The following is a 25,695-nucleotide window of genomic DNA, read 5'->3' as shown; positions in this document are numbered from 1 at the left end:
TCTTTAGTTTCAAATAGTTGTACAGCACTTTGTTTGAAAGCGCTTTATAAATAAAGTTATTATTATTAATAATATTAGTATTATTATTATTATTGTTGTTAAGGAGCTCAGTGAATTTCAGCATGGTGCCGATAGGATACCATCTGTGCAACAATGCCTGTCATGAAATTTCCTCACTACTAAATATTCCCCAATCAATTGTTAGTGGTATTATAACAATGTGGATCAAGTGGGAATGACAACTAGTCAGCAATAAAGCGGTAGGTAACCTAATATTACAGAGAGGGATCAGCGGATGCTGAGGTACGTAGTGCACAGAGGCACCAACCACCATTTACATGCCTAAAAACTGCATGTGGCCTTCAGATTAACTCAATAACACTGATAGAGAACTTCATGGGATTTAGTTTCATGGCTGAGCATCTGCATCCAAGCCTTTATTTGCTTCAGGGGTAGCTGTAGCTCAGGTGGTAGAGCAGTCGATCCCAGTCTGCATCCTTGGGCACCCTGGGCAAATATCCTAGGGCACGATGCTAACACTATGTTGCTCTCTGATGCAGGCATTGGTGTGTGAATGTTAAATTGGAAGCATTTAGAAATAGTGTATACGAAAGTGCTTGTGTGAATGTACAAGTTGTGTAAAGCGTTTTCCAGCAGTGCAATTTGAGTTTTAAGCATCTCAGAAACTCTTCAGAAAAGCATAAAGTCAAAGATGAATTTTAAAAACACCAGTACAGGCTTATAAGGCCCTGAAGTAAAAAAAACCCTACATTTTCCACAAAAATGACGTCACTTCCTGTTTTGGCCAGGAAAATAACGGCTATGCGATAGTTCGCGCTGACGTCTATTCCAACGTAGGACGTGTTTTGAACAGCTGATCGGATCGGCAAAGCGTGTTTCTGGAATATTATGTTTTTGTTGCTGCAAGCGCGATATTTTTGCAAAGCTTTATGTGGAAGGAAACCGTGACCTAGGGCAAGCTGATGGCATAAGATGTAAGTACAACTCCTCCGGTTTCATATGCAAAAAAAATTATTGCGCTATCTTAAGTGGTTCCGGTTCTACAGGGACTTAAACATAGTTACGCAAAACGGAGCGAGCCCGCTCCAACTGGCTTTAAAGAGTTAAATAATTCATTTAATGTTTCATTAATTAATTAAAATTGGAATTAATTAAATAAATATATCAATAATTAAATGCCCACTCATTTTATTTAAAACATTTATAAAATTATTTCTTTATTTCCTGTTTTATTTAAGTAATGACACATTTAATAAATTAATTATATATTTAATAAATTACTTATTGACACATTTAGCTAGTTATTTAATGACTTTTTATTTAATTCATTTTGGCACTCTTGGCCTCGGGGCTGTGTTCATGAATTAATTTTATCTGTCAGTCTCAGTCATCAAAGTCAGAGAGCGGGGCTAGCGATGATCGAGTCAAAACCATTGCTTTGGCCTGGTGGCCATTCTTTCAGTGGGTATTTCTCAGCACCAACAATAGAAATGTTGAAACTAACTAAACTGTAGTTTGAAATACTCTGTTTGTGTGTCACTAAATGCACTTAATGGAGTGGTTGAATCTTCAAATATGTGTTTGGTTTTTAAAATAGAGCCTATTTGCAAAAGTGCTTTGATGATTTTGGAGATGTCTGCCCAGCACAGTATCATAGCAAGCAAGCAGTCGGGCTCAGGTGCAGCCGATAAAGCGTGGGTGCCACCATAACTTGCATAACCTCCGCTGACTTTCACCTCTCAGAGGGTGAACACCAACTTCATTTACCCTCCACCCAGGTGTCATTATGGATGATAACATCGTCCAAGTAGGGGGCAGCAATGCATTGTGTGGCTGCAGCACTCGGCTGGGGCTCTGAACGAGCTGAACGCAAGTGTGACAGATTGGTACAAACCGTGGAGAAGGCTGTTTTTTCCTTGGATTCTGCAGATAAGGGACTCTGCCAGTAGCCCTTGGTTAAATCCAGCGTTGTGAAAAACCGGGCCATGCCCAACCGGTCCAGGAGTTCTTTGACCCGGGGCATGGGGTAAGCAACAAAATGTGACACTTTATTTATTTTGCGATAGTCCACACAGAACCGTATAGACCCATCTTTCTTCACCACAAGAACTATGGGGCTACCCCAGGTAGCCCATCTTCAGCATTTCAGCCAATTCCCTCTGAACAATTTGCCTTTTATGTTCAGGAAGACTGTCGGGTCATGAACGCACCGTCACTCCAAGCTGCGTTTCAAAATGGTGCTCGATGAGAGTCGTACAGCCAAGCAGGAGGGGGGAACGTCTGGAAAGCGCTGTTGCAATGCAGCAACACTCGCTGTCTGTGCCTGTGTGAGATGGTCATCACAATGGAGGGAGGCGGGAATGCCCCAACTAATCTCTCCAACTAATGTCTCTCCTTCTCCAGGCTCACCAGAGAAGTGGTTTCAGCCTCTCTCCACGCTCGAGGAGGTTGAGGTTATAAACCTGCGTGGCCCCTGCCCTGTCTGACCGTGCAACCTTACGCTGGCCTAAGAGACTCAGCAGCCGATTAGAATCAACCAGAACAACATTTATATATTTAATAAATAACCAAATTAATACACGCATCTTCCTGTGACAATGGGACTGTTTGCTCTTCAGTACAAAGGGCTTCACATGTTGCTCATATAAAAGATTCCCCCATCATATAAACTCTTAACACATGCTTTAAATAAAAGAGTGAGTGAAAACGTGGAGCTTCCAGCCGATTTTTAATCAAAATGATCAAACCTGCTCCGACAGTTTTTTATTCTCTCCGCTGTAGTTTAAAGGTTGAGAGTAAAGATTATTTATACAAACAAACTTCAAACATAGACTCAGTTATTAAAGTGTCTGCGTCCTGCGAGCATATATGTAAAACTGTTTTCAGCCAACATGAAAAAGGAATAAAGTTGTGTCTGTGATTAATTACTGATGCTCATTAGGGAAACACAAAAGCTTTAGGCAGACCTGCTATTTTCATCATCAACATGTTTCCATGTGTTTTGCAGTTTTTCAGCAGGACCCTGCTGTAAGACTAGCTGCACAGCTGATGAACGAAGAAACAAAGCAAAATATAAGAATAGGAATTCAAGAATTATAAGAATAAATATATGTACAGATATAATATAAATAAAATATAATATAAAGATAATATAATATAAATCTGGGGGTGCTATCAACATTGCTATTAACATGTTCAGAAATAAAGGACAACTTTCTGCCTTTAGTCTTATTCATGAGAATTATTAGTTGTCTTCTAACATCCAGAAGTCTGCACGATGTGTTTCATAGTTTCTAACAAGCCTTGTTAAGTAATTGGCCTCCAGCTCGCACTGGAACGGTTCGCAGCCAAGTGGGAAGCGGTAGTATGAGAATCAGCCCCTTCCAATCTGAGGCCATGGTCCTTAGCTGGAAAAGGGTGGAGTACCCACTCTGGGCCAGGGACGAGTTCCTGCCCCAAGTGGAATAATTTAAGTATCTCTTGTTCACGAGTGATGGGAGTAGGGAGCGGGGGGAGTGAGAAGTTTAGCCATGGGCTCAGGGTAGAGCCGCTGTTCCTCCACATCGAAAGGAGCCAGTTGATGTGGTTCGGGCATCTGTTAAGGATGCCTCCTGGGCGCGTCCCACCGGGAGGAGGCCTCGGGGCAGACCCAGGACACGTTGGAGAGATTATATTTCTCGGCGTGTCTGGGAACGCCTCGGTGTTCCTCTGGACAAGCTGGAGGAGATGGCTGGGGAGAGGGAGGTCTGGGCTTCTCTGCTTAGGCTGCTGCCCCCGTGACCACGCCCCGGATGAGCGGAAGAAGATGGATGGTTGTTTTTTATTTTTGTGAACTCTGAAAATTCTAACAGTCAGCTTGTGCTTAGAATACAGTTGAATAAATATTAAGAACCAGATGATGTAATCATTTCTGGACAGGCTGGAGTCTTCAATATCCATGAACAACATGCTGGTTCAAACACTGCTCCTCCCAGTGGAAACGCACCTTCTATAGGGTTTTTTATGAGAGAGAAGACAAATATGCTCCAGATATAAGTTTTCACAATTTATTATCCAAACAGTTGGAATTTCAAATTAGTTTTACCACCATGGACCTTCTCTCTCTGGCTCAGAGACAAAAGGCTGCCGCACCCAGGAAGTAAACACTCTTTTATTGCATGTCACAAAAACGTGGTATTAATATGATTGGTCAGAACAGTTTAGGGTGGCCTTAGGTGTGATGTCAGCTCAGGTTTCTTCTTCTGCAGCTTTCTAAGGGTCTCCATTACCATAGCAACCATCTCTTGTCGTCCAGTGTAAAGACGGAGCTAGGGTGCATTCTGTAAGAGCAGCTTTATGATCGAGGCTCCGTTCCTGTGAGGGGTCTGGTGTCTGTTACTATTAGGGTAGCAGTCTACTTCCAAACTCTCTACAATTCACTGTGTGCAGTAAAAAATAAAACACAAATATATTATTCTAATTATGAGACATTAGCTTTATACATAAACATAAATCCCAACACTTCTCTTTCCTCCTTGTACAAAAAAGATTGTTAATGCTAGTTTTGATTCAAAATTCAATTCCGTTAAAAAGAAAATCCAACACATATGAACACCAAATAATAAAGAAAAGCAAATGGTTCAGTTTAAAAGTCTAACGGCAGTTATGAAACTTAACTTTAATCTGAGCCAAACTGATTTTCTAAGTTGTAAATACAATAGTAAAGTAAACGTCCCCCATCAGACAGTGTTTAACCTCCACTGAGAGCTAAAACTCAGCAGGTTTTAAAAGTTGTCAGTGTTGGGCAAGTAATTAGTTATAGTTACTAGCTACTTCTTCAAGTAAGTTCATAAAGTAATTGAGTTAGTAACTGAGTTACAATATTATACAAGTAACTAATTACTAGGAAAAGTAACTATTGCGTTACTTTAAAAAATGTTTATCCGTTTACACTGCTGTCTGCTTTTGGTGGCTTTTTGGCAGCGACTGCAGAAGTCACCTCATTGTTCTGACACACAAAACTAAACTATCAACTACAACACCCTAACTACACACTAACTACACAAGACAACACATGAACTACACACTCCAAACACGCTAAACGTCACAAATCTCTCACATCTCAAAACTCCCTCCCTCTCTCGCTCTGTCTCTTGCTGCCACCATTCCTAAAACTTCCCTCAAAAAAAGAATTAAAAAAAAAATCTTCCTAAACAACCAATGCCATGTTGCCATATCGTTTTTTTTGATTGGTCAACACGGTACATTTTTCCACCAATAGGAAAGGGTGAGGTTTATTGGCTTTTGTTTTTGCTTTCGAGGGCTTTCCTTAGACAACGCAGTTTCTTCCCGTAGTCATTTGTGCTATGTCACTTTAAATTGGTCATGTGATTGGTTTGCCATGATTATTTTATTCTTCCTCAGCCAATCAGCAGCACTGGTGCGATTGTTTTGCCCTCTGGCTCCCAGTAAGCTGAAGACAGCTTCAATCGTATGTGTGTTGAAAAATAGTAACGCATCTGCATCGCATTTTCTTGTTAGTAACGGTAACGGCGTTGTAACGATAGAAAGTAATTAGAATTAGATAGTAATGTGTTAGATTACTAATTAGTGAAAAAAGTACTGTGTATGCGATAAGTCTTTCATTACGGCTGTTTATGCTGTCCCAACCACAATATTCTTACTCAAAGGTATGTGTGCATGAGTGTGTGTGTTTTAAACCCTCCCCTGTGGTTATGCAATATTGTGTTCTCCCATGCATGCGCGTGTGCCTGTGGTGCTGCTGATTGTGCTTCATGCTGTGCACGTGTCCAACCCATCAAGGTTCACACTGGTATGCTCGCTCACAATCTTCTACATCCTTTGCTTTCTGCACTGCCATCTCTCCCTTTTTCTATCTCTGCATTCCCCCGTCCACCTCCCCATATGACATTTCTGCCATCATTATAGGATGGCAGAGGGTCGCACTTCCCGTGTGTCAGTTATTGGATTTTAGCAGTGGATCATCAAGTTTTTTTGTTGTTTATTTTATTTTTTTTGCTATTGCAAATTGAAGCAATCTTACTTCAGAAAGCAACAATTTCTTTCTGGAAAAACTTTGGATTGAACAGAATTCAAGAGCAATTTGAAAATAATACATAAAGGAAAGACTGACTTTGGAGAGCATCCATGCCTACCTGCATTTATTGTACACTTCTTCAAGTAGGTAAGAAAACAAAAGAGGAGGTGGAATGTTGGAATGACAGAAAAATCAATTATTTAGTTATCAAAAGTCAGATGAGTGAAATTGTCACTGTGTGCTTAGTCCATGACAACTGGCATCATGCCTACTACACAAATGCAGACCAAACAACCACACAGAGAAATCTTCTCAGCACGCTTTCAGTTTGACTGTGGTGTGGTTTGTCTGAGATGTTAAAGCACAGCAGACAGAATTTGTGCTAGTTCACTTTTAGACTGCATTCCAAAGCCAAAATTATTATGCAGAATTTTTTTTACCCACGTGGAGCACCCAGAAAAGCAGTCAACTCAGAAATAAAAGTCTCAAACTTTGCAACAACATTAATATGAAAAACAAACCAAAAACTAGAAACTAAACTGGGCACTGGAACCTGGAGACTAAGAAACTTGAGGAAGGAAACAAACCAGGACCAGGAGCTAGAATATTTTCAGGAACATGAGAGGAGAAAACACAGCACGACGCGACAACAAGCAAGGGAAGACTGAGGAGTAAAATACACAGGTAGGATCACGGGAGCATGGGGAACAGGAGGAAACACAGCTGGGACAAATCAAACATAATGAGATGAGGGAAGGCAAAACTAGATACACTGACCAAGCGCACAAGACTGTCAAAGTGAAACAGGAAATACGACACGTACGCACAGACACAGACTCAGAGACATCAGAAACTCTATGACATAGCTGACATGGTGACAGAGGGAACATACACCAAGTTCCAAATTATTATGTAAGTGATATTTTTCTCTGATTTTCCTAAATAGTCGATTCAAATGACAGTCAGCATAATTTTTGAGTCATCAACCATTAGAGTATAATTCAAATGTTACTGAACAAACCTCTGAACGAAAACAGTATGTTTTTCACAAATAAAAATCGTACAACGCACTGTTCCAAATTATTACGCACAACAGAGTTTCAAAACATTTTATAGGTTGTAGAGAATTGAAAATGGTCATTTGTTGAATTTGCAGCATCAGAAGATCATATTTACTGAAATCAAAAGCTATTTCAATCAAAAACATCTTAACAGGTCAAGTTACATATTAATATAGAACCGCTTATTTGATAGCAGTTTCACAATTCTTGCATCCATGGAACTTTTTTGGAGAGTTTCTCCTTGAATGTCTTTGCAGGATGTCAGAATAGCCTCGCAGAGCTGCTGTTTGGATGTGAACTGCCCCCCACCGTCATACATCTTTTGCTTGAAGATGCTCCCAAGGTTAGAGGAGGATGGGGTCCACACCATGAGTTTCTCTCCTTTTATGCCAATAGCAGCCAATGATGCAGATGCAGCACGAGATGGTACATTGTCTAGCATGAAGATGACATTTTTGTGGAAAGCATGGTTCTTCTTTTTCTGCCATGGAAGAAAGTGATCAGTCAGAAACTCCACATACTTCACAGAGGTCATTTTCACACCTTCAGGGACCCTAAAAGGGCCAACCAGTTCTCTCCTCATGATTCCAGCCCTAAACATGATCCCACCACCTCCTTGCTGACATCGCAGCCTTGTTGGGACATGGTGACCGTACACCAACCATCCACCACTCCAACCATCTGGACCATCCAGGGTTGCACGGCTCTCATCTGTTAGCAAGCCTTTTTGAAATTAGTCTTTCTGTAGTTCTGGGCCCACTGCAGCCGTTTACAAAGTCAGGGACACTGCGCCGACCAACGCCGACTCTGCATTCACCAACGAGCTGAACCAGTTCTACGCCTGTTTCAAGGTTAGTCAGGCGGCTAATGCTAACTACTGCCTAACAACTGAGGACGGTGACATCATAAGAGAGGGACCGGCGATCCGCATTGCAGAGCACAATGTCCGAGCGGCGCTCAGGAGAGTACGCACAAGGAAAGCGGCAGGACCAGAACTCAGGTGGTGAGGTAGTCATTCAGGGTAGGTGCGTCTCCGACAGCATCACCATCAGCATGGATGCACTACAGGGGTGTGTCCTCTCGCCACTACTCTACTCCCTCTACACTTCAGACTGTGTGGCCACCCATGGCTCCAATACCATTGTGTACCATGTTTACTTTAAGATTTGACAAGGCCAAAGGCAAACAGGAAGCAGGTGCATAGTATTTATTTTCATTAGGGGGAAACTGGGCAGGAAGCAGACAAAGATGGCACTGGGGGTCTAAGTGGGTTTGTGATTCAGAAGAAGACAGAGGTGGAGATACTTGGAACAAGACAAGGCTTTAGGCGGCCTTGGTGAAGAGTGGGCAGGCAGGTGAGTATCCAGTGACAAGATTCTTTCAAAGCAATGTGAGGAGCATGACCAGTGACTGGGAAATCCAAGAAGCTGAACAGGCAAGATTTCAGGTAGGATTGCAGAATATGAGGCTCAGAATTGAGGTACTGTGATCAGGCGGAGACCCTTCACCACAGTGGCTCCCAAATACTCATCTTCTTGATGGAAAGCAACCTGCAGGTGTGAAAGGTTGAGGCCCAGGTAGTGACCCATCCAAGGGTCAGGAATGAAAGCTCCCTGAGCCACGTAAAGAGAAAAGGAAATTGCCAAAACAGGACAAGTTACCTTGTTTTGTGTTTTTTGTGCACATATAAAAAAAAAAAAATACTACAGCTTTTTTTTGTATGGGTGTCTTTAATCAAGAAGTCAAGATCAAAATCAAGAACTTATCATTTCAGGAATAGAAGAAGTGTTCAGAGAAGCAAGACTGAACAGCACAACAAGACAACAGTTCTAGATCATCATAGTTCTAATGAAAAACATGTGAAACTCATTAACTTTTTATGATAAGACAACAATATGCTACACTCCTGGTTTAATACAATCTTTTATCTCGTTACAACTGAACAATTGTTGAATGCTATTGCAGTGGATTGATAGTACTTAGCTTTAAAGTTTATGATAATCATTGGTTTTGCATCTACTCTTGATGGTGTCCAGGGGTTGGATTGGATGTTGGTGGTACCACTCATCTTCAGTGTCATGCACTCATGCCACCAAAAATAATCTTAACACAAAATAATAAAAGCTTCCTTTATGTAAATCAAACAAACCAACAAAAACAACTGACAGTTGTACGGTGGTTAGCACTCATGGGAAGAAGGTCCTGGGTTTGTATAGAGCCTGGAGCCTTTCTGTGTTGAGTTTTCTTCATGTCTGCGTGGTTTGTCTCTGGATATTCTGTTGTGGTATGATTGAGACACGGCGGATACATAGATCGTTAGTCAAACCCATCTTTGTTCATTCCTCATGCATCACACCACAACCTCCAACAACCCCTGCTTCCCTGTGTTTTTAACACTGCAAGCATGATTGCGGATGCCATGCAGGTGCGTCCACACGGCACCGCCGACCATGCCTCACCACGCCTCACCACATCTGTCTTCCTCCAACAGTCCAAAGAAATGCATGGGGTCAGGTTAATTGGTCATTTTAAATTGCTGACAAGTGTGAGTCTTAGCCCAGACTGGCAACCGGTCCTAAATTTTGTAAATGTTTTATCACTACCAATACGAGTGCAGAATTAATGTACAACATATATGTTAAAGGGTTACCTAGGCAACTGGAACCTGGAATTTCCACAACTGACCAACTATCAGCTTTAAAATAATATGTGATAACCAAATTGCTTCCAGTTTTTGCAGTGTATAAGTTTTATACTTATTTTTGTATAGTAATTCATATTTTCTTTGTTTCCTGGGTTCTAAAACTTTGGAGGAGAGTGGCATAAAAATGGCATATTCTGATTGCTAGGGTCAGTGTTTTCAATATTGAAATAATCAAAACTGAAATATTCCTACCTGGCAGCATGGTGCAAACAGCAAGAAGGTTCTGAGTTCGACCCTGCCATCTTGCTGTGGCTATCTGCATCTCTGGTATTCTGGCTTCCTCCCACAGTCCAAAGACATGCAATTACTAGGGTTACAATTGCATTTGTCCCTAACCATCGGGAACCCCCACGTTAACTTTTATCGAGTGGAAAAAAGCTAGCGTTCATCCTCCAGCTTCACTGTGTTGATGTTATGCTAACATAGCTGCGTTGCTCAGTGTTGCCAACTCCTCAGTAAGGAAAATCGCTATTGGTTGTCCTAAAAGTCGCTAGAAGTCGCTAAATGATGTCATCGCCTAATTTGCATAATTGGTCATGCTAATCTAATTGTAACCTATGTTGTTGGAGAGAGAAATAACATCGTGGAAGAGAGATAAAGTGAGTAAAAAACGTCCTAAATGCATTTAGAGTTTATTTAGAACTACAAATTAAATTTCTTTTAGCAATTATTATTTTTTTTAATGTCACAATTCCAACCCTGCTCCTTTACCTGGGCTTGGACCGGCAAAAGTGACCCGAAATAGGCACTCTGGTGGAGTTACTTTGTGTGTGTGTGTTTATAAGTAGTTTTAAACCTGATCCACAAAACAGCATAAGAGTAAAAGAGTAAAAGAAGAACTGACTGCGTTACAGCACCCGCTGCTTGTTGAGAGTAAAAGCGATACGCGCTTTCACGTCTTTTTTTAGGGACTTTTTTTCTAAAAAAAAGTCGCTAAGGGGTCTGAAAACTCGCTAAATATAGCGACAAAGTCGCTAAGTTGGCAACACCGGCGTTGCTAGTGATCACGTCGACATCATTTTATACCAGCTAGCCCAACTTCAGTAATCCTACAAACGTCACTGCTGTTTAGTTTTCTGTTGTCATTTATGTTGGAAGTGATAGCAGAGCTGAGTTTTAATTTTTCAGAAATCGCTCAGTCAGAACATGTTATATCATGTTTAGGTGGAAGCTAGCGAGCTAACTTCTTGCTAACTCCTAACTCCTTTAAATTTAATAAATTCTGTCTTCATGGTTGCCTGGATGTTAAACTTAACTGTTACAACTGGTAAAGCAGGAACGCTGATCATTTTATTAAAGATGAAAGAATTTAGACAGTTTTTAACTCTTAGTGATGCCGCAGTGTTCGTTTGATGTTGAGACCTGAAGAAAACGGAGTTTAGGACCCAGATTACTCAGCAAGACTCATGACTATGGAATCTGTAATGCTCCAGCAATCCATGAAGCGGTGCGGCTTCGTAGCTTACCAAAGTCGTACTAAAACATTTTTGACAGATTTTTGAGCAGCGTGTACCACATAAAATTGGTTCAAGGTCAGTAAGCAGAACCAGAATTCATACATAAGGCGCACTGATGCACTAAAATGAAAGTGAAAGCATACACATTATAGTGTGGAAAATACAGTTCTATCTTGAGAGTATGGACCTATGAGGGTGCAGAAAGCCAGTGACTGAGTCCAGAAGAAGGTGCTGTTGCTTATTAGCTGTGGTGCGCCACTCAACATTTTATTCTCTATCAGAAAAAATTGTGCTCCACAAAAGAGTAAACATATAACAGTGCAAACAGTAAAGCTAACATTTAGCTTATCTTATCTTAGCTGCAATAGTTTGCTGGCTATGCAAGTCACTATATGTATACGCTGTAAGTATTTTCTCTAAGACCTTGTCACGGCATAATAATGCAGTGTATCTGATGTTAACTTTTTTGCTTTCCTAGGTGTGTTGCCATCCTCAGCATCCATCTTTAACTTCCCTGCCCCCACCATCGACTGTGTTGAAGCTCATCGTGTGTGCTCCGTTGAACCCACGTGCGAGGCATTGTATCGAGGCTTGGAGCTATGTGCAGAAGATGCAGCGGTGTCCCCGCAGGCAGAACAGTTGGCATCTGAGTGCGTGGAGAGACGGGATGCCCTGCTAGCCAAACACCCCTCTCTACTGACCTGCAAATGTCAGCGTGGTTTCCGTAAGGAGGAGCTGTGCCTGCGCATATACTGGAGGGTTCGCCTGCTGCCAGGTCAGTGTGGTTGGATCGTGTTGGAGGTGTATATCTAAAACTCAACTAAACTCTTTGGATAGCATAAGGTTTAAAGTTAGGGGTGTGGTCATTTCAGTTTAAAAGTATGACTGACTAAGCTGACTAATCCAGCTGAAGCTGATAGTGTTGAGTGATACTACGTATTTTGGTATCAATACCAAGTAAATACAGGACCAGTACTGCAGATACCAACAGCGATACTTATAGTTCTAACTGTTTAGAGGAGAAGATTTATGAGATGAATCATTACCACTTAATTTAAAATTTAATGACCTGAATGTATTTTAAATAATTTACACATTAAAAAAATACCTTTTAGGTTTTCAAATATTTTGGGTTTTTCTGAGACCTGGAACTTAAAATTACTTGGTGTTATACCAGTTTAAATTTATTTTATAAATAAGATAAACAGTCAACATAAAGGGTTAATATATTCAGACATGTTTCATGGTTCATGTTTGAGGTATATATTTTCAAATCCAATAAATAAATTTTATTAGATTTAATAAAAAATATAAGGAGCAGGCTGAGGTGGTTCACGTATCTGATAAGGATGTCTCCTGGGCTCCTCTTGGGTGAGGTTTTCCGGGCATGTCCCACCGGGAGGAGGCCCTAGGGCAGACCCAAGACACGCTGGAATAAAGTAACTTATTTAACACAATTCAGTGGGCTGAATTTATAATTTAAATGTCTCAATATAGGGCACCATGGTGGCGCAGTGTTTAGCACTGTTGCTCACAGCAATGGTCCTGAGTTTGACTCCACCACCAGGCCTTTTTGCATGTCCTCCCTGTGTTTATGTGGGTTCTCTCCTGGTACTCTGCCTTCCTCCCACAATCCAAAGACATGCAGTTAATGGGGTTAGGCTATTTGGTGATTCTGTATTGCCCGCTGGGGTAGGCTTCAGCCCCCCCATGACCCTGATAAGGACAAGTGGAAAAGAATAGATGGATGGGTCTGTGAATATAGTCTAAATCAGTTATCAGTTTGTTAAAGTAACAGCTGTGATGATCAGTGACACTAAGTAATGCTGAAAGAACAACCTGAATCATGACTAATGTCCCAGCAGTGCCCTCAGACGAGTTAATGGGATGGCTGTAGCTCAGGAGGCAGAGCAGGTCATCTACTGATTGGAAGGTTGGTGGTTTGATCCCTGGCTCCCCCAGTCTGCATGGGGGAGCCAGGTATTCTTGGTGAAGACATTAACCCCAAGTTGCTCTTTGATGCATCCATTGGAATGCTTCAGAAATGAATGTGTGTGAATGTTAGCTAGTAAGCCCTTAAAGCATAGAAGAAAGTGCTTGTGTGAGTGTGGCATGTGGTATAAAGCGCGACGAGTGCTCTGGGAGAGTAGAAAAGTGCTATAAAAGCATCAGTTCATTTACTAAGAGATTACTTTGACCACTATATGAGCTACCTGGATATTCTTTGCATTTCTGGAAGGACTGGAACAGTGGCATCTGTCTCTACGCTGGCGGTCGGGGTCTGTCTGTGGAATTTCTTGTTATTGTTTCTTTTCCTGCTGTTTCCAAGAAAAAGCTTTTATGTTTTTTCTGACCTTTCATGTATTTATATAGGTTTGTTTTGTTGCCACAGTAGAGAATTGCCTCTGCATGCACATTACTGTTTGCAATGTTTCCATTCACATTCATAAAATGTAGCATGTAGTGTTTTAAAGGCTATCTTTATACTTCAAAAGTCTCAAGTATATTTAAAGCTTGTGCTTTATTATTTTTGTATGACATATATATTAGGTATAGTGGAGGCATGCCAGTATGGAAGGCAAATGTGATATAGAAGCTACTATTATATCACATTCGCTACACATTTTGTATGTAATGATTGAATCTACATTGTAGGTATAATTGTCAGATATTACAGTGTTTTCAATATATCTGTGTGTGGTAGAGTCTACTCATCAACATTATGCCTCAAGATTTCATGCTCACTAACCAAATAACAGCACCTACATCCTTGTTTCTGACAGGTTACATAGAAGATCATTAGCAGCAGTATTTTTGACACACTGTTGATACTTTTTTTTTTCCTTTTTTTACACAGGCAACCATATGCATCTATGTACTTTCTTATGTTATAAAAAGACTTTCTAGTGACTACTCTATATTCAGTCATTGCTAATTTTAGCCCTTTTATTCAAGACAGAATCTCTTTTTTAACCAACAAACTTGTCATAATCCCAAACCAGTCTTGTGTACAAATGAAGCCCTGCTAAAGACTCCTCAGTCTGAACACACAGACTCACAGGAGTCTATCTTCTATGCTGGTGGGATTTGTGCATCAGTAAGTGAGCTAACACAAGCCTACGGACTCCACCTCCCCTGTGGCCTATTAGTCAGTGGAGCATTAGTGTAATTACACACTCTTCAGTTCCCTATGCTACTAGGCTGCTCTAGCATGTCATTACCATAAATATATAGCCTGGAAAAGGATTTACATACATAAACACTTTACATGCCATTACATTTTTGATTGAACTTGTACTTTGGAATGCGCTTAAATAATTTGCAGGAACGAGCGCCTGGTCCACTAGTCAATTACAGCTCTGCTAATGGCTTTTACAAGTGGACAGAAGTAGCTTTTAATAACATGGGCTCATGATCACTTTGGATGTGTCGGTCATATCTTGTCATTTATTTTGTCCATATTGATGCGATTTTATATGACAGAGGGATGTGTTATTGGCTGATTTCAATGAAAGGTTAAGTGTACAATATGATTTGCAATTCAGTACAAGAAACATCAAGAAGACTAAAAGAGCAGTAATATGATGAAGGGAAATGACTTTCATGGTTGTGCTTCTATAGTTGTTAAAATAATGGATGCATAGACCACACATGTTGAGTGATGTGTTGTATGTGGGGTAAGATGAGAACACCAATTAGTATATGTGTCAACCCTAAAGGGACATCTGAGGTGTCATCACTAAATGTGCTGGTGACTCTGACTGCTCAGCAGGGCACACAGTCTCCTTGGGCTTGCACAGTTCCTGTAGAGGAACCATTCAAAGTCTCTGAGCTTGCCATAGCAAAGTAGGTAGAGGGTCAGCAGATGTGACCACTCAAAACAAACACACAAACAAAAAAACCCAACTAAGAATTTTACCTCAGTTACCTTCAATGTTAATGTCAAATCATTTCAAGTTTCCACAATATTCAAATTTCTCAATGAACAACCTATGTCTTCATAAAATATTATAATTAATTTGAAATTATATACATCACATTGCATTATATTATATAATCTTTCACCACCTGTTGTGTTTGTGGCCACAGGAATTATTCAATTTTAGTTTTATTTATACAGCGCCAAATCACAACAACAGTCGCCTCAAGGTGCTTTATATTGTAAGGTAGAGCCTACATGCAGAGAAAAGCCCAACAACCATAGCACTAGCCCTAGCACTTTGGCGACAGTGGGAAGGAAAAACTCCCTTTGAACAGGAAGAAACTTCCGGCAGAACCAGGCTCAGGGAGGGGCGGGGCCATCTGCGGTTGGGGTGAGAGAAGGAAGACAGGACAAAAGACATGCTGTGGAAGAGAGACAGAGATGAATAAAAAATGCTAAATTCAGAAAACTCAGTCTTAATACCAAAAGTTTCAGTAACACAAACGTCAGTCTTGCCGCACAATGGTACAGCAGGGAAGTTCTGCTAGTGGGCACATTGAACCCAGTCTTTATATTAACAGGCTGAAAATTCACCTTTTATATCTGCTGCTCGGGAAAGTAAATGGACTGGTTCTTATTTAGCGCTTTTCTACTCTATCTGACCACTCAAAGCACTTTACTTGTACATTCACCCATGGATGACTGAAATATGTCCAAAGTACGCTGTTTCTAAGTGGTTCCTATCTAAGATTCACATGCATTCATACTCTGATGGATGCATTGGAGAGCAGCATGGTTAGTATTTTACCCAAGGACACTTGGCACGTAGACTGGAGCATACTGGGATCGAACCACCAAGCTTACTGAACACTCATAAACAGAAAACTCAGCATCATTAGCACCTTGATGTCCTCAGACTTAGGTGAAGAGGCAGGTTCTGACCAGGGTGAGAAGCAGAGAGACAGTAGCCCTCTTCCGCCTGAAAAGGCGAAATAGCAAAGGATTGGCGATGTCCTGTCTGCATCAGGATGAGGAGCCCTGATGCAGATGGGCAGTTTTTTTATGATTGGCTGGGTAGCAAAGTGTCTGTGAGCCCCAGAGCCAGGTCCAAAATGTGGTGAGAAGCATACTGTGGTAATAGGGCGTAGATGCAGGTCTGCTGATACAGCAACAGGAACATTAGAGGCATGGCTTTGAGTGTGAACTGTGACCAATGAGGAAATTCAGATTTCAATTTCTTTAGCTGCATTTCCATGACAGTTTTTCAGTGACATATGTCCAAAATTGTTGGGGACAAGCCTTTCTAGAATTTTGCCTTCTGGTATGTTTCTCAGAGACGTTTCACCTTCATCCTAGAAGGCTCTTAAGTTCTAAAACCAATCGATCATACATGTGAAGCACATAGTCAATCGCAATACACAAAAATGAATAATAAACAGAACTATCATGTATCATATAGTCTGAATGCTGTCAGGACGCGATAGCACTGTGGCTCTAACAGTCTCGTGCCAGGAGTAAGAGGTGTTGTCCATAATGCACATTAGCTCGGCTAACATCCTCTTCCACACATCTGCTATTTAGAGTTTTGAGAGCTGGCCAGACAGAGCTGCCCTTCTGCACCAATCTTCTTCTCTCAGTCAGGAGCCTCACAAGCCTTTTCCTTTACCCCTCTGTGCTGCCACTTGCCCAGCAGGCAACCAGATAAAAGACTGCCATCAAAGTCTTTTGGGGTGTGCAAGACATTACTGAAGACTTGTTACGACACAGTGAACTGCCCATGAGTGTCATGTGACCAGTGCCGTTCACTGTTAAGGTGAACACCCAGGAATTCAGAGATAAGATAAGATAAGATAAAACTTTATTAATCCCTCGGGTGGGTTCCTCTGGGAAATTCTGTTTCCAAAAGCACAGCACCGACAGAAGTTACAGTTACAGAATATTATATATATATATATACACACACACACACACACACACACACATATATAAATACAGAGACATATATAAATAAAATATACGAAGGGGATAAATAGAATAAATAGGAATAAAAATAAAAATACAAGTGAATTGCACATTTCAAGTATTGAGGTCTATTGCACCGTTGACTATTAACAAAAGTATTGCACAAAAGGTAATTGCACAGTGAGGTGAAGAGGCGCTACAGCTTAGTTGTTCCCCCCTCCTTTGTCCTCCTGTCTCCCCTCCCTCTCCCCTCCAGAGAGGAGTTAAACAGTTTGATGGCGTGTGGGACAAAGGAGTTTTTAAGTCTGTTAGTTCTTGTCTTGGGGAGAAGCAACTTGTCACTGAACAGACTCTTCTGGTTGTTTATGGCCGTGTGCAGAGGATGCCCAGCATTGTTCATAATGTCCAGCAGTTTCTTTAGTGTCCTTTTCTCTGCCACTGTCACCAGAGTGTCCAGCTTCATGCCGACCACAGAGCCAGCCTTCCTGATCAGTTTCTCCAGCCTGGATGAGTCCTTCTTTGCTGTGCTGCTCCCCCAGCACACCACAGCATAGAAAAGTACTCCAGCAACCACTGACCGGTAAAACATCCTCAGGAGCTTCCTGCAGATGTTAAAAGACCTCAGCCTCCTGAGGAAGTACAGTCGGCTTTGGGCTTTTTTATACAGGTGCTCTGTGTTGCATGACCAGTCCAGTTTGTTGTCCACCTACAGCCCGAGGTACTTGTACTTGTTGACCACCTCCACCTCCTCCCCCTCTATCTGAACTGGCAGTGGACCTTCTCTGGACCTCCCGAAGTCCACAACCAGTTCCTTAGTCTTTGAGGTGTTGAGTTGCAGGTGGTTTGTGTGACTCCATGCGACAAAGTTCCTCACCAGACTTCTGTACTCCTCTTCCTGATCATCCCAGATACACCCCATGATGGCTGTGTCATCTGCAAACTTCTGAATGTGGCATAATTCAGAGTTGTAGCAGAAGTCAGAGGTGTACAGGGTGAAGAGAAGAGGGGACAGCACAGTTCCCTGTGGTGCTCCTGTGCTGCTGACCACAGTGTCAGACGTGATGTCCTTCAGCCTGACGTACTGTGGTCTGTCGGTGAGGTAGTCGGAGATCCAAGCCACCAGGCAGGGGTCCACCTCCATCCTGTTCAGTTTTTCCTGAAGCATACAGGGCCGGATGGTATTAAAGGCACTGGAAAAGTCAAGAAACAGGATCCTGACCGTGCCTTTTCCCCCATCCAGGTGTGAGTGGGCTCTGTGTAGGAGGTACAGGATGGCATCCTCCACTCCGACATCCGCCTTGTATGCAAACTGTAGTGGGTCCTGGGCATGTTGTACCTGTGGTCGGAGGAGGTTGAGGAAGAGCCGCTCCAGAGTCTTCATAAGATGTGACGTCAGTGCCACCGGTCGGAAGTCATTCAGCTCATTGGGCCGGTTCCTTTTGGGGACCGGGACGATGCAGGATGTCTTCCATAGGGCGGGCACTCTCCCCAGTCGCAGACTGAGATTGAAGACTCGTTGTAGCGGCTTCCCAAGTTCAGCGGCACACGCCTTTAGCATCCTCGGACACACCTTGTCTGGGCCTGCTGCCTTTCTGGGGCGAAGCTTCCTCAGTTGTCTCCTGACCTGATCCACTGTGACACTGGGAGATGTTTGGGAGGAGGGGGGGGGAGAAGATGTCTTGCTGCTGAGAGAGGGATTGGAGGAGGGGGGTGTCATAGTGTCAGGAAGGGGGGGAAGCGAGGGAGGTAGGAGAGTGGGGAGAGGACTCTGTAGTAAAGGTGAGGGTGAGGGTGAGGGTGGGGGGGTTGTGGGCTGGTCAAACCTGTTGAAGAAGTTGTTGAGTTCATTTGCCTTCTCCACAGTCCCCCCCACTGTGCTTTTCTTGGTGTTGTGGCCTGTGATGGTTTTCACACCATTCCAGACCTCCCTCATATTGTTCCTCTCCAACTTCTGCTCCACCTTCCTCCTTCATACCTGTTCATGACCTTGATGTCCAAACCAGGGATGTTCACCAGTGTGATAGGTGTTGGTTTTCTCTGGAAGTTGAATCAAATCGTTGTTGTCCTGGGCACCTGTCCCTAATTCCCTCTCCAGACATCCCTGCTTTTGTTCTGAGATTGAGTCTAATTCACTGTCAGATGATCTCTATAGACTCTAGAGGGTTGCTTTAGGCTCTTCTTGTTTGTGTTTTTCTTTTTCTTCACCCAAAATAAAAAACATAGTTTTGGTAAAATTTGGATACATCAATTAAACCATGTGGATTGATCTCCACATGTCCTCTGCCAGAATGTCTTAACAATTATATAGCATGCATATAGTTATCAGCAGAGATGCCTGTCCAGTGGGTTGTGTTTGAGTGTGTAAGGCCTATTTGTGTTCAGTACAGAGTTTTGTATTGTATAAGTTGTCAGTTGGGGCTTTTAATCATTTTGAAGGTGTTTTGTTTGGACATTTTATTCTTGTTTGATGGTTATATATTTTGATAAACGTTCTTAGAATAAAATAATAAAGTTTCTGTCTTCAATAACATATCCTAGATTTTTTATCCTCTTTGTTTGTTTTATGATACAAATGTCAGATGTTTGTCTGTCTTACTACACTGTATTGCCAAAAGTATTCGCTCGTCTACCTTTACATGCATATAAACTCAAGTTAACCTGTTCTTACATGTTCAATTAAAGCCTTTCTATGTGAACATACACAGAGCCTCAGCTAGAAAGCCTGGGTTAACAGATAAAGCTGACAGCCACTGTTGTGATCAGTGTTGGTCAAGTTACTTGAAAAAAGTAATTACTGATTACTTATTTTCAAAAGTAATTAATTACTTAGTTACTTAGTTACTTTTTAAAAACACGATTTACAACCTGAATAGGTAATAAAGCGATTTCTGCATAATCCATCATACAAAATGTAATCAAATGGAAAAAGTCTCTTTTTTTAAACTTGTTTTATTAGTTTTAATCTTTTAACTTTATGCATCAAGCAAATATTAAATTATATGCAACATTCACTGACTGGAAGAAATTTGTTTAACATTTAAACCTATTTTCTGCACATTCCAGCACATAAAATAAAATATTTTTTGTGTTTACACTCAGTCTTTCAAATAGATGCAAGTGAAACACAGAAGAAAATAAATAAAATCAAAGACTCAGCGGTCCTGTTGCTCTATTTTCACCTGTAAAGCAGGAGTGGGGCAGGCGGAGGTTTACCCTGGTGCAGGTGTGCCGCAGCGGTCAGTAGAAGAATCCGCGAGTTTCTCAGTGAATTTCCCATCACGTCGTAGCTACTCGGTGCTTGCTTGGAAGTTTAGGGTTTTTTCCGCTGTAAAAAGAAGTTTTCTTCCCACGCAGTGAACAGCGGACGCTAATGTTTTTGTCACTTTTTATGGAATCAAACTCAAAGTAAGGTCAGTACTTCCACGCTTTAAACACTGCACGCTCATACTCTCTCCCGCACTCGATATATGATCCATTGTTGATCTGCACACAGTCATGAGACACTCTCGCAAAAAAATCACAGTTTTAGTAACGCAGTAACGCAGTGTGCTTACAGGAAAGTAACAGTAATCTAATTACCCTTTTTGCAATAGTAATCCCTTACTTTACTCGTTACTTGAAAAAAGTAATCGGATTACAGTAACGCGTTACTGCCCATCTCTGGTTGTGATACCCGTTATTTTCAGCTTTTATCAGGCAGGACTTACCAATCCCAAATGGACTCACGTCTTGCCTCCTCGTGATGATAGCGTGTACTTGCAGCTCTGTAACGGCTCACCATTCAGTCCACCAAAAGTTCTTTATAGTTGAGCCCATGGAGCAGACAAGCAATCTGTGCTAGCTGCTTAGGTCTCACCTGGAAAGAGTTCTCCACTGCAGTACAGTTCTCTGAAGTGGGACTTAACAAACATTCACACACATTGATAATTGTTATTAATCTCTCTGTTATAAGTTACTCCTCTTAAACCAAGCGAATTGTGTCAACATCTTCAGAGGCTGTTGTGTTCTTCTTCCCTTTCTTCCTATTCATTTCCCCCCTCACATCCCAGCCAATTGCAACAGGGAGACCAACAGTCTAAAAAAAGCCCTTCAGTGTTACTTAATATGAAACCGTCATTTTGTATTTCTTCAGTGAACCACCTACATCTTCATGAAACATTATAATGCATATTATATGTACATTACATTACACCACATTATGTCATATTGCCTTTCATCGCCTTGTGTTCTGTTTGTGTCCACAGGAAATATGTTTATTTCATCCCCATATTATCAACAGGCCTACAATTGTTAATATTAACCAGCTGCCGTGAAAACTAAAATATGAAGTGTTATTCCTGTTAGCGCAGAAAATAGCACCGGTCTATTTTACCCTGCCTGATACAGAGTAAACTGGCTTCCATCCTGGAACCAGGCCTGGTGAGGGAGTACGTGGGAAAGCGCCCAATGGCTCGTTTTTTTGGCCGAGCCTGAAAAGGAAAAATGGGCCTGCCCTCCTGCAGGCTCACAGTAGGTGCCACAGGGGTTGGCTGTGATGTGCGTAAGACAGCAGTCAAAGGTGGAGGCCCTGGTGGCCCAACCCCTGGCTTTTCAGACTTTGCCATGAGGAGTCCATGTGTAGACTCATGACAAACCGGTCAGATCTCTCAGCTGGCATGAGAATAATGAATTGGATGGATGAGTGTGAGCTGGAGAAGGTGGCTGGAGAGGGCGAGCCTAGGTTTTTCTGCTTCTGTGACCTGGCCCTGGATAAACATCATGGTTATTGGTGTTCCCAGTTCAGTGGGTCTCTTTTTGACTTGGGACTTTTTCTAAGTGAATTTGAAGTAATGGTGTAGGACTGTGGCACTTCAGTTAAACTGAACAACCTCAGAGTTAACCTAAAACCAATCAGCAAGCATGAGCCAATTTCTTTCCTTGGGAATCTGTAATTAATTAAATCCTTTAATAATGAAAACAGATGTGTGAATATAAGTGGGGAATTCCGATATCATTTCCATGCATTACCTAAGTTTTCTTTTAACCTCCTAAGACCCGAACTCTTCCACAGCATGCATTTTTAATTTCTCTTTGATATTTGGGCATATTGGGGCCAGATGAATGTAAAAACAAGGAAATTACCAGATTTTTACCCAATTTTTCTTTCTAAGAAAAATGAGAGCCACAAATGAGGATATTCGTTTAAAATTTTGATAGAACAGTGGTAGAATAATGTCCTCGTAAGTGGATATCAGGCCCTTGTAGAGCAAAATTGAGTATATGGGTCTAAATAAACAAAAATGTGATGTCCACATATGTGGACGCCAGGTCCTAGGAGGTTAAATATGTTTGCCTTATCATAAACAGACAGATAGGTTTGCTAATGTTTGTGTGTTCCTTTGTCCCCAGGGGAGGAGGAGCTGGAAATATCTCCATATGACGACATGCTTGTGGATACACACATGGCTTCGTTAGTGGCAGGTAAAACACACACTGATAAGCACATGGTCACTTGTGCAGTCTTTTTTTCACGATTAACCACATTGAGTTTGTGGACTTGCACATTGACTTTTTAATGACATAGATGTCTATAGCAGTGAAGCAGATCAATGGATCACTAAGCCTCAGAGATGTTGTTAAGTATATATCAATCAATATCATGTAGTGACACTGATCTTTTATTGTTTTCTTTCTAATCTCTGCTTTTCTAAGTCCATTTACATCAACAATATTTTCACCATCAGGGTTTTCAGTGTGCACTCACATTAGTGGTGTTAGGTTGGTCTCCTTTGTTCAGCTGCATATTTTCTTTTATCCAGAAATGTCCCAGCATCTACTTATCTGAATGGAACAGACACGCATCAGGCATTTATTGTTATGAAAAACATATCCTAAAAAAACTGGTGATTACTTTTGGACATATCCCAAAGAGCATAAACTGTCAAATGTCTCAAGCTAATAGGTAGCTATAACACTGATAAGAAACATACTCAAGGTTCCCAGGGGAGGAATCACAGCCTACTCCGGGTAAAATAAGCATTGAACATGTTCCAAGTAAATATATTTCTAAAGGTGCTATGAAATCTGATGTTGGTAACAGCCCATCCAATCCACACATTCAAATAAATCAAACCATAGAGGTCCATAAATTAAATGAAGTGCTATAGTGAGAAATGAACATGCTTACTGAGAGTTGTTTAATACTCCGTACAAAAGCCTTTATTGGTAATCAATTCAAGACGCCTTTTATATGGGGAAACTAGGTGCAAACATTGCTCAGGTCTGATTTTGGCTCATTCTCCCACCTTAACAGTCTCCAAACCCTGAAAGTTCGGTGGGTCCCTTCTATGACCTCAGTTCTTCAGTTCTTTCCATAGATTTTCAATTGGATTCAGGTCATATGTTTGGCTGGGCCATTCTAGGAGCTTTATCTTCTTTCTCTGAAACCAATTGAAACCACATTTTTCATCTTCATGGTAGATGGCATCAGATTTTTTATCAAGAATGTACATTTTTACATTCATCTTTCCTTCACTTATATGAAGTGTCAGATGGTGGAAAACAACCCCACACTTTGATGCAGGCTTTAGTCAACCACTTACCCAGAGGATCATCAATCCCAGAAAATTTCTTCTCCTCATTTAATAATGTCTGTCCTCCTTCCATGGCCTGGTAACTGGTCCCTCCAGAGCTGTATCATTTTGAAATATACATACAACAAGCCAAACCACACCTTGGTCACACCAACCCTTTTCCACCCTGAGGATGTCCAACGCCATCCCAGTCTGGACTGTCAAAGGTGACTTTTGACGCCGATTGTTCCGACAATTCTGTTTATTACATTTCCTGGTCAGATTAGCCAATCTCTGCACACTGGAATAAATATAATCAACATGGTCAGCTTTTTACTGAGTGTAGTTTCCCCATATTATAGATTCCAACGCTTCATCCTCATGTGGCTTGCTACATTATGTCTATCTAGAGCTCCATTCTGTCTCTAAATTTTGGAGAATTGTTATGCTTGGTGTCAAATTTTAAGACTTTGACCATAGGTGACATTTATGGTGTTATCGCCCCCATCGGGGCTTACCTTTCCCACTTTTGGTGATATTCCTCCCTCGAATATTTGCAATTACCCCTTTGGTGGCGAAAAACTGTTGGTGTGGTCAAGTGGGTGCTGTAAAAACAAAAGCTCAGGACAGTACCTACTTCCAAACATCACTGTTCATATGGTGTTATAAAGTGCCTTTTGACCAGCAAGTGCCTAAGATATGGTGTATTTTATGGCATTCAAAGAGTTAAATTTAAAACTTAAAAAAAGGTTCAATATGCTTTTCTTTTTCAGAAAGTGAATCTTGTGTGGTGACACCCTGGAGGTTTACTTGTTTTCTTTGAGATTATTGGACCTGCCGATTCCAAGTCTTTCTGTAGCTTTCTACAAGTGGTCCTTGGATCTTGGATTCTTCTGATAATTCTTTTCTCTCTGTCTGAAATCTTTCTAGGAGCGCCAGGTCGTGGTTGGTTTTTGGTGAAATTATGTTCTTTCCACATCTGGATTATGCCCCCAAGAATGCTTACTGGAAGCTTCATTAGTTTAGAAATTATTTTATAACCAATGCCATCAGTATATTTTAGAACGATAAGGTTGTGAAGGTCTTGAAATTTTTCTGTTTTTTCTGTTTTCTTTGTGTTAGTGTAGGTCTTTATTTACTTTGTTATCGACATCTGATGAGAATTTCATGTCAGTAGTATCGTTAGAAATATATTATTAACTATATTATGTTATTTATCTACTTATTTTACCCGCTGTAGATTCAGAGGGTCATTTTTTTAAAGAGTACTAGTACTCGGTGAGAAGAATTACTGTGATTAATTTTACACCTTTAAAAAAAATAACTGTATCCCATAATTTACAGCATAGTACGGAGCCCCGCAGGGGACATGGGAGAAAAAAAAATTAAGACGGACTTTTGCGAGATCTCGCAAAACTAACTCGGGATCTCGCAAAACTTTTAGCCGCATTCTTCGGACGCCGGCTCGAAGCCGACCGGGAGGTCGAGGCACGATGTGCCGGGAAAGCGGTGTTCCTCCCGGCTGTAGTAGGTCTCGACCTCCCGTTAGCTTCGAGCTAACGGGAAGAATGCGGCTAAAACTTTTGCGTTTTTTGCGAGATCCCGAGTTTGTTTTGCGAGATCTCGCAAAACTTTTGCGAGATCCCGAGTTAGTTTTGCGAGATCTCGCAAAAGTCCGTCTTAATCTTTTTTTTCTCCCATGTCCCCTGCGGGGCTCCATAGCATAGGGCAAGCTTATATACATGAAAAATGAGTAATACTTACCCCATATTTGGGAAATTCTTTTGCTACAGTAGTTGTAACCACACCAACTTACACAGAACACATTACACATCGTTTAGCTGCACACATTGAAGCACCTGCTTATCCCCTTTTTGTGTACAGCCTCTCTGTTGTTCTTCCAGTTCAGCCTGTGGATACAAGCTGTTTGTTTGTGACAGAGCTTAAGATAAACTTTATTGTTCAACTTGCCATGTAGAT

At 41.4% G+C, this 25,695-nt stretch overlaps 1 protein-coding gene across 1 annotated transcript in view; it reads left to right on the top strand.

Annotated features, from left to right (window-relative positions):
- Nucleotides 1-25,695, top strand: part of LOC146392992 (GDNF family receptor alpha-4-like) — an 81,805-nt gene that overhangs the window by 27,534 nt on the left and 28,576 nt on the right. The window contains exons 2-3 of the mRNA XM_084908450.1: nt 11,759-12,055; nt 22,553-22,624. Coding sequence (XP_084764576.1) covers nt 11,759-12,055; nt 22,553-22,624 — 369 coding nt within the window. The remainder of the gene's footprint in view (nt 1-11,758; nt 12,056-22,552; nt 22,625-25,695) is intronic.

The sequence above is a fragment of the Perissodus microlepis genome, chromosome 2 (assembly GCF_051167445.1).
Source record: "Perissodus microlepis isolate ML-2025 ecotype Zambia chromosome 2, ASM5116744v1, whole genome shotgun sequence".
NCBI classification, from domain to species: Eukaryota; Metazoa; Chordata; class Actinopteri; order Cichliformes; family Cichlidae; genus Perissodus; species Perissodus microlepis.
Note: the sequence above shows the minus strand (reverse complement) of the source record. Positions and strands in the feature narration are given on the sequence as shown.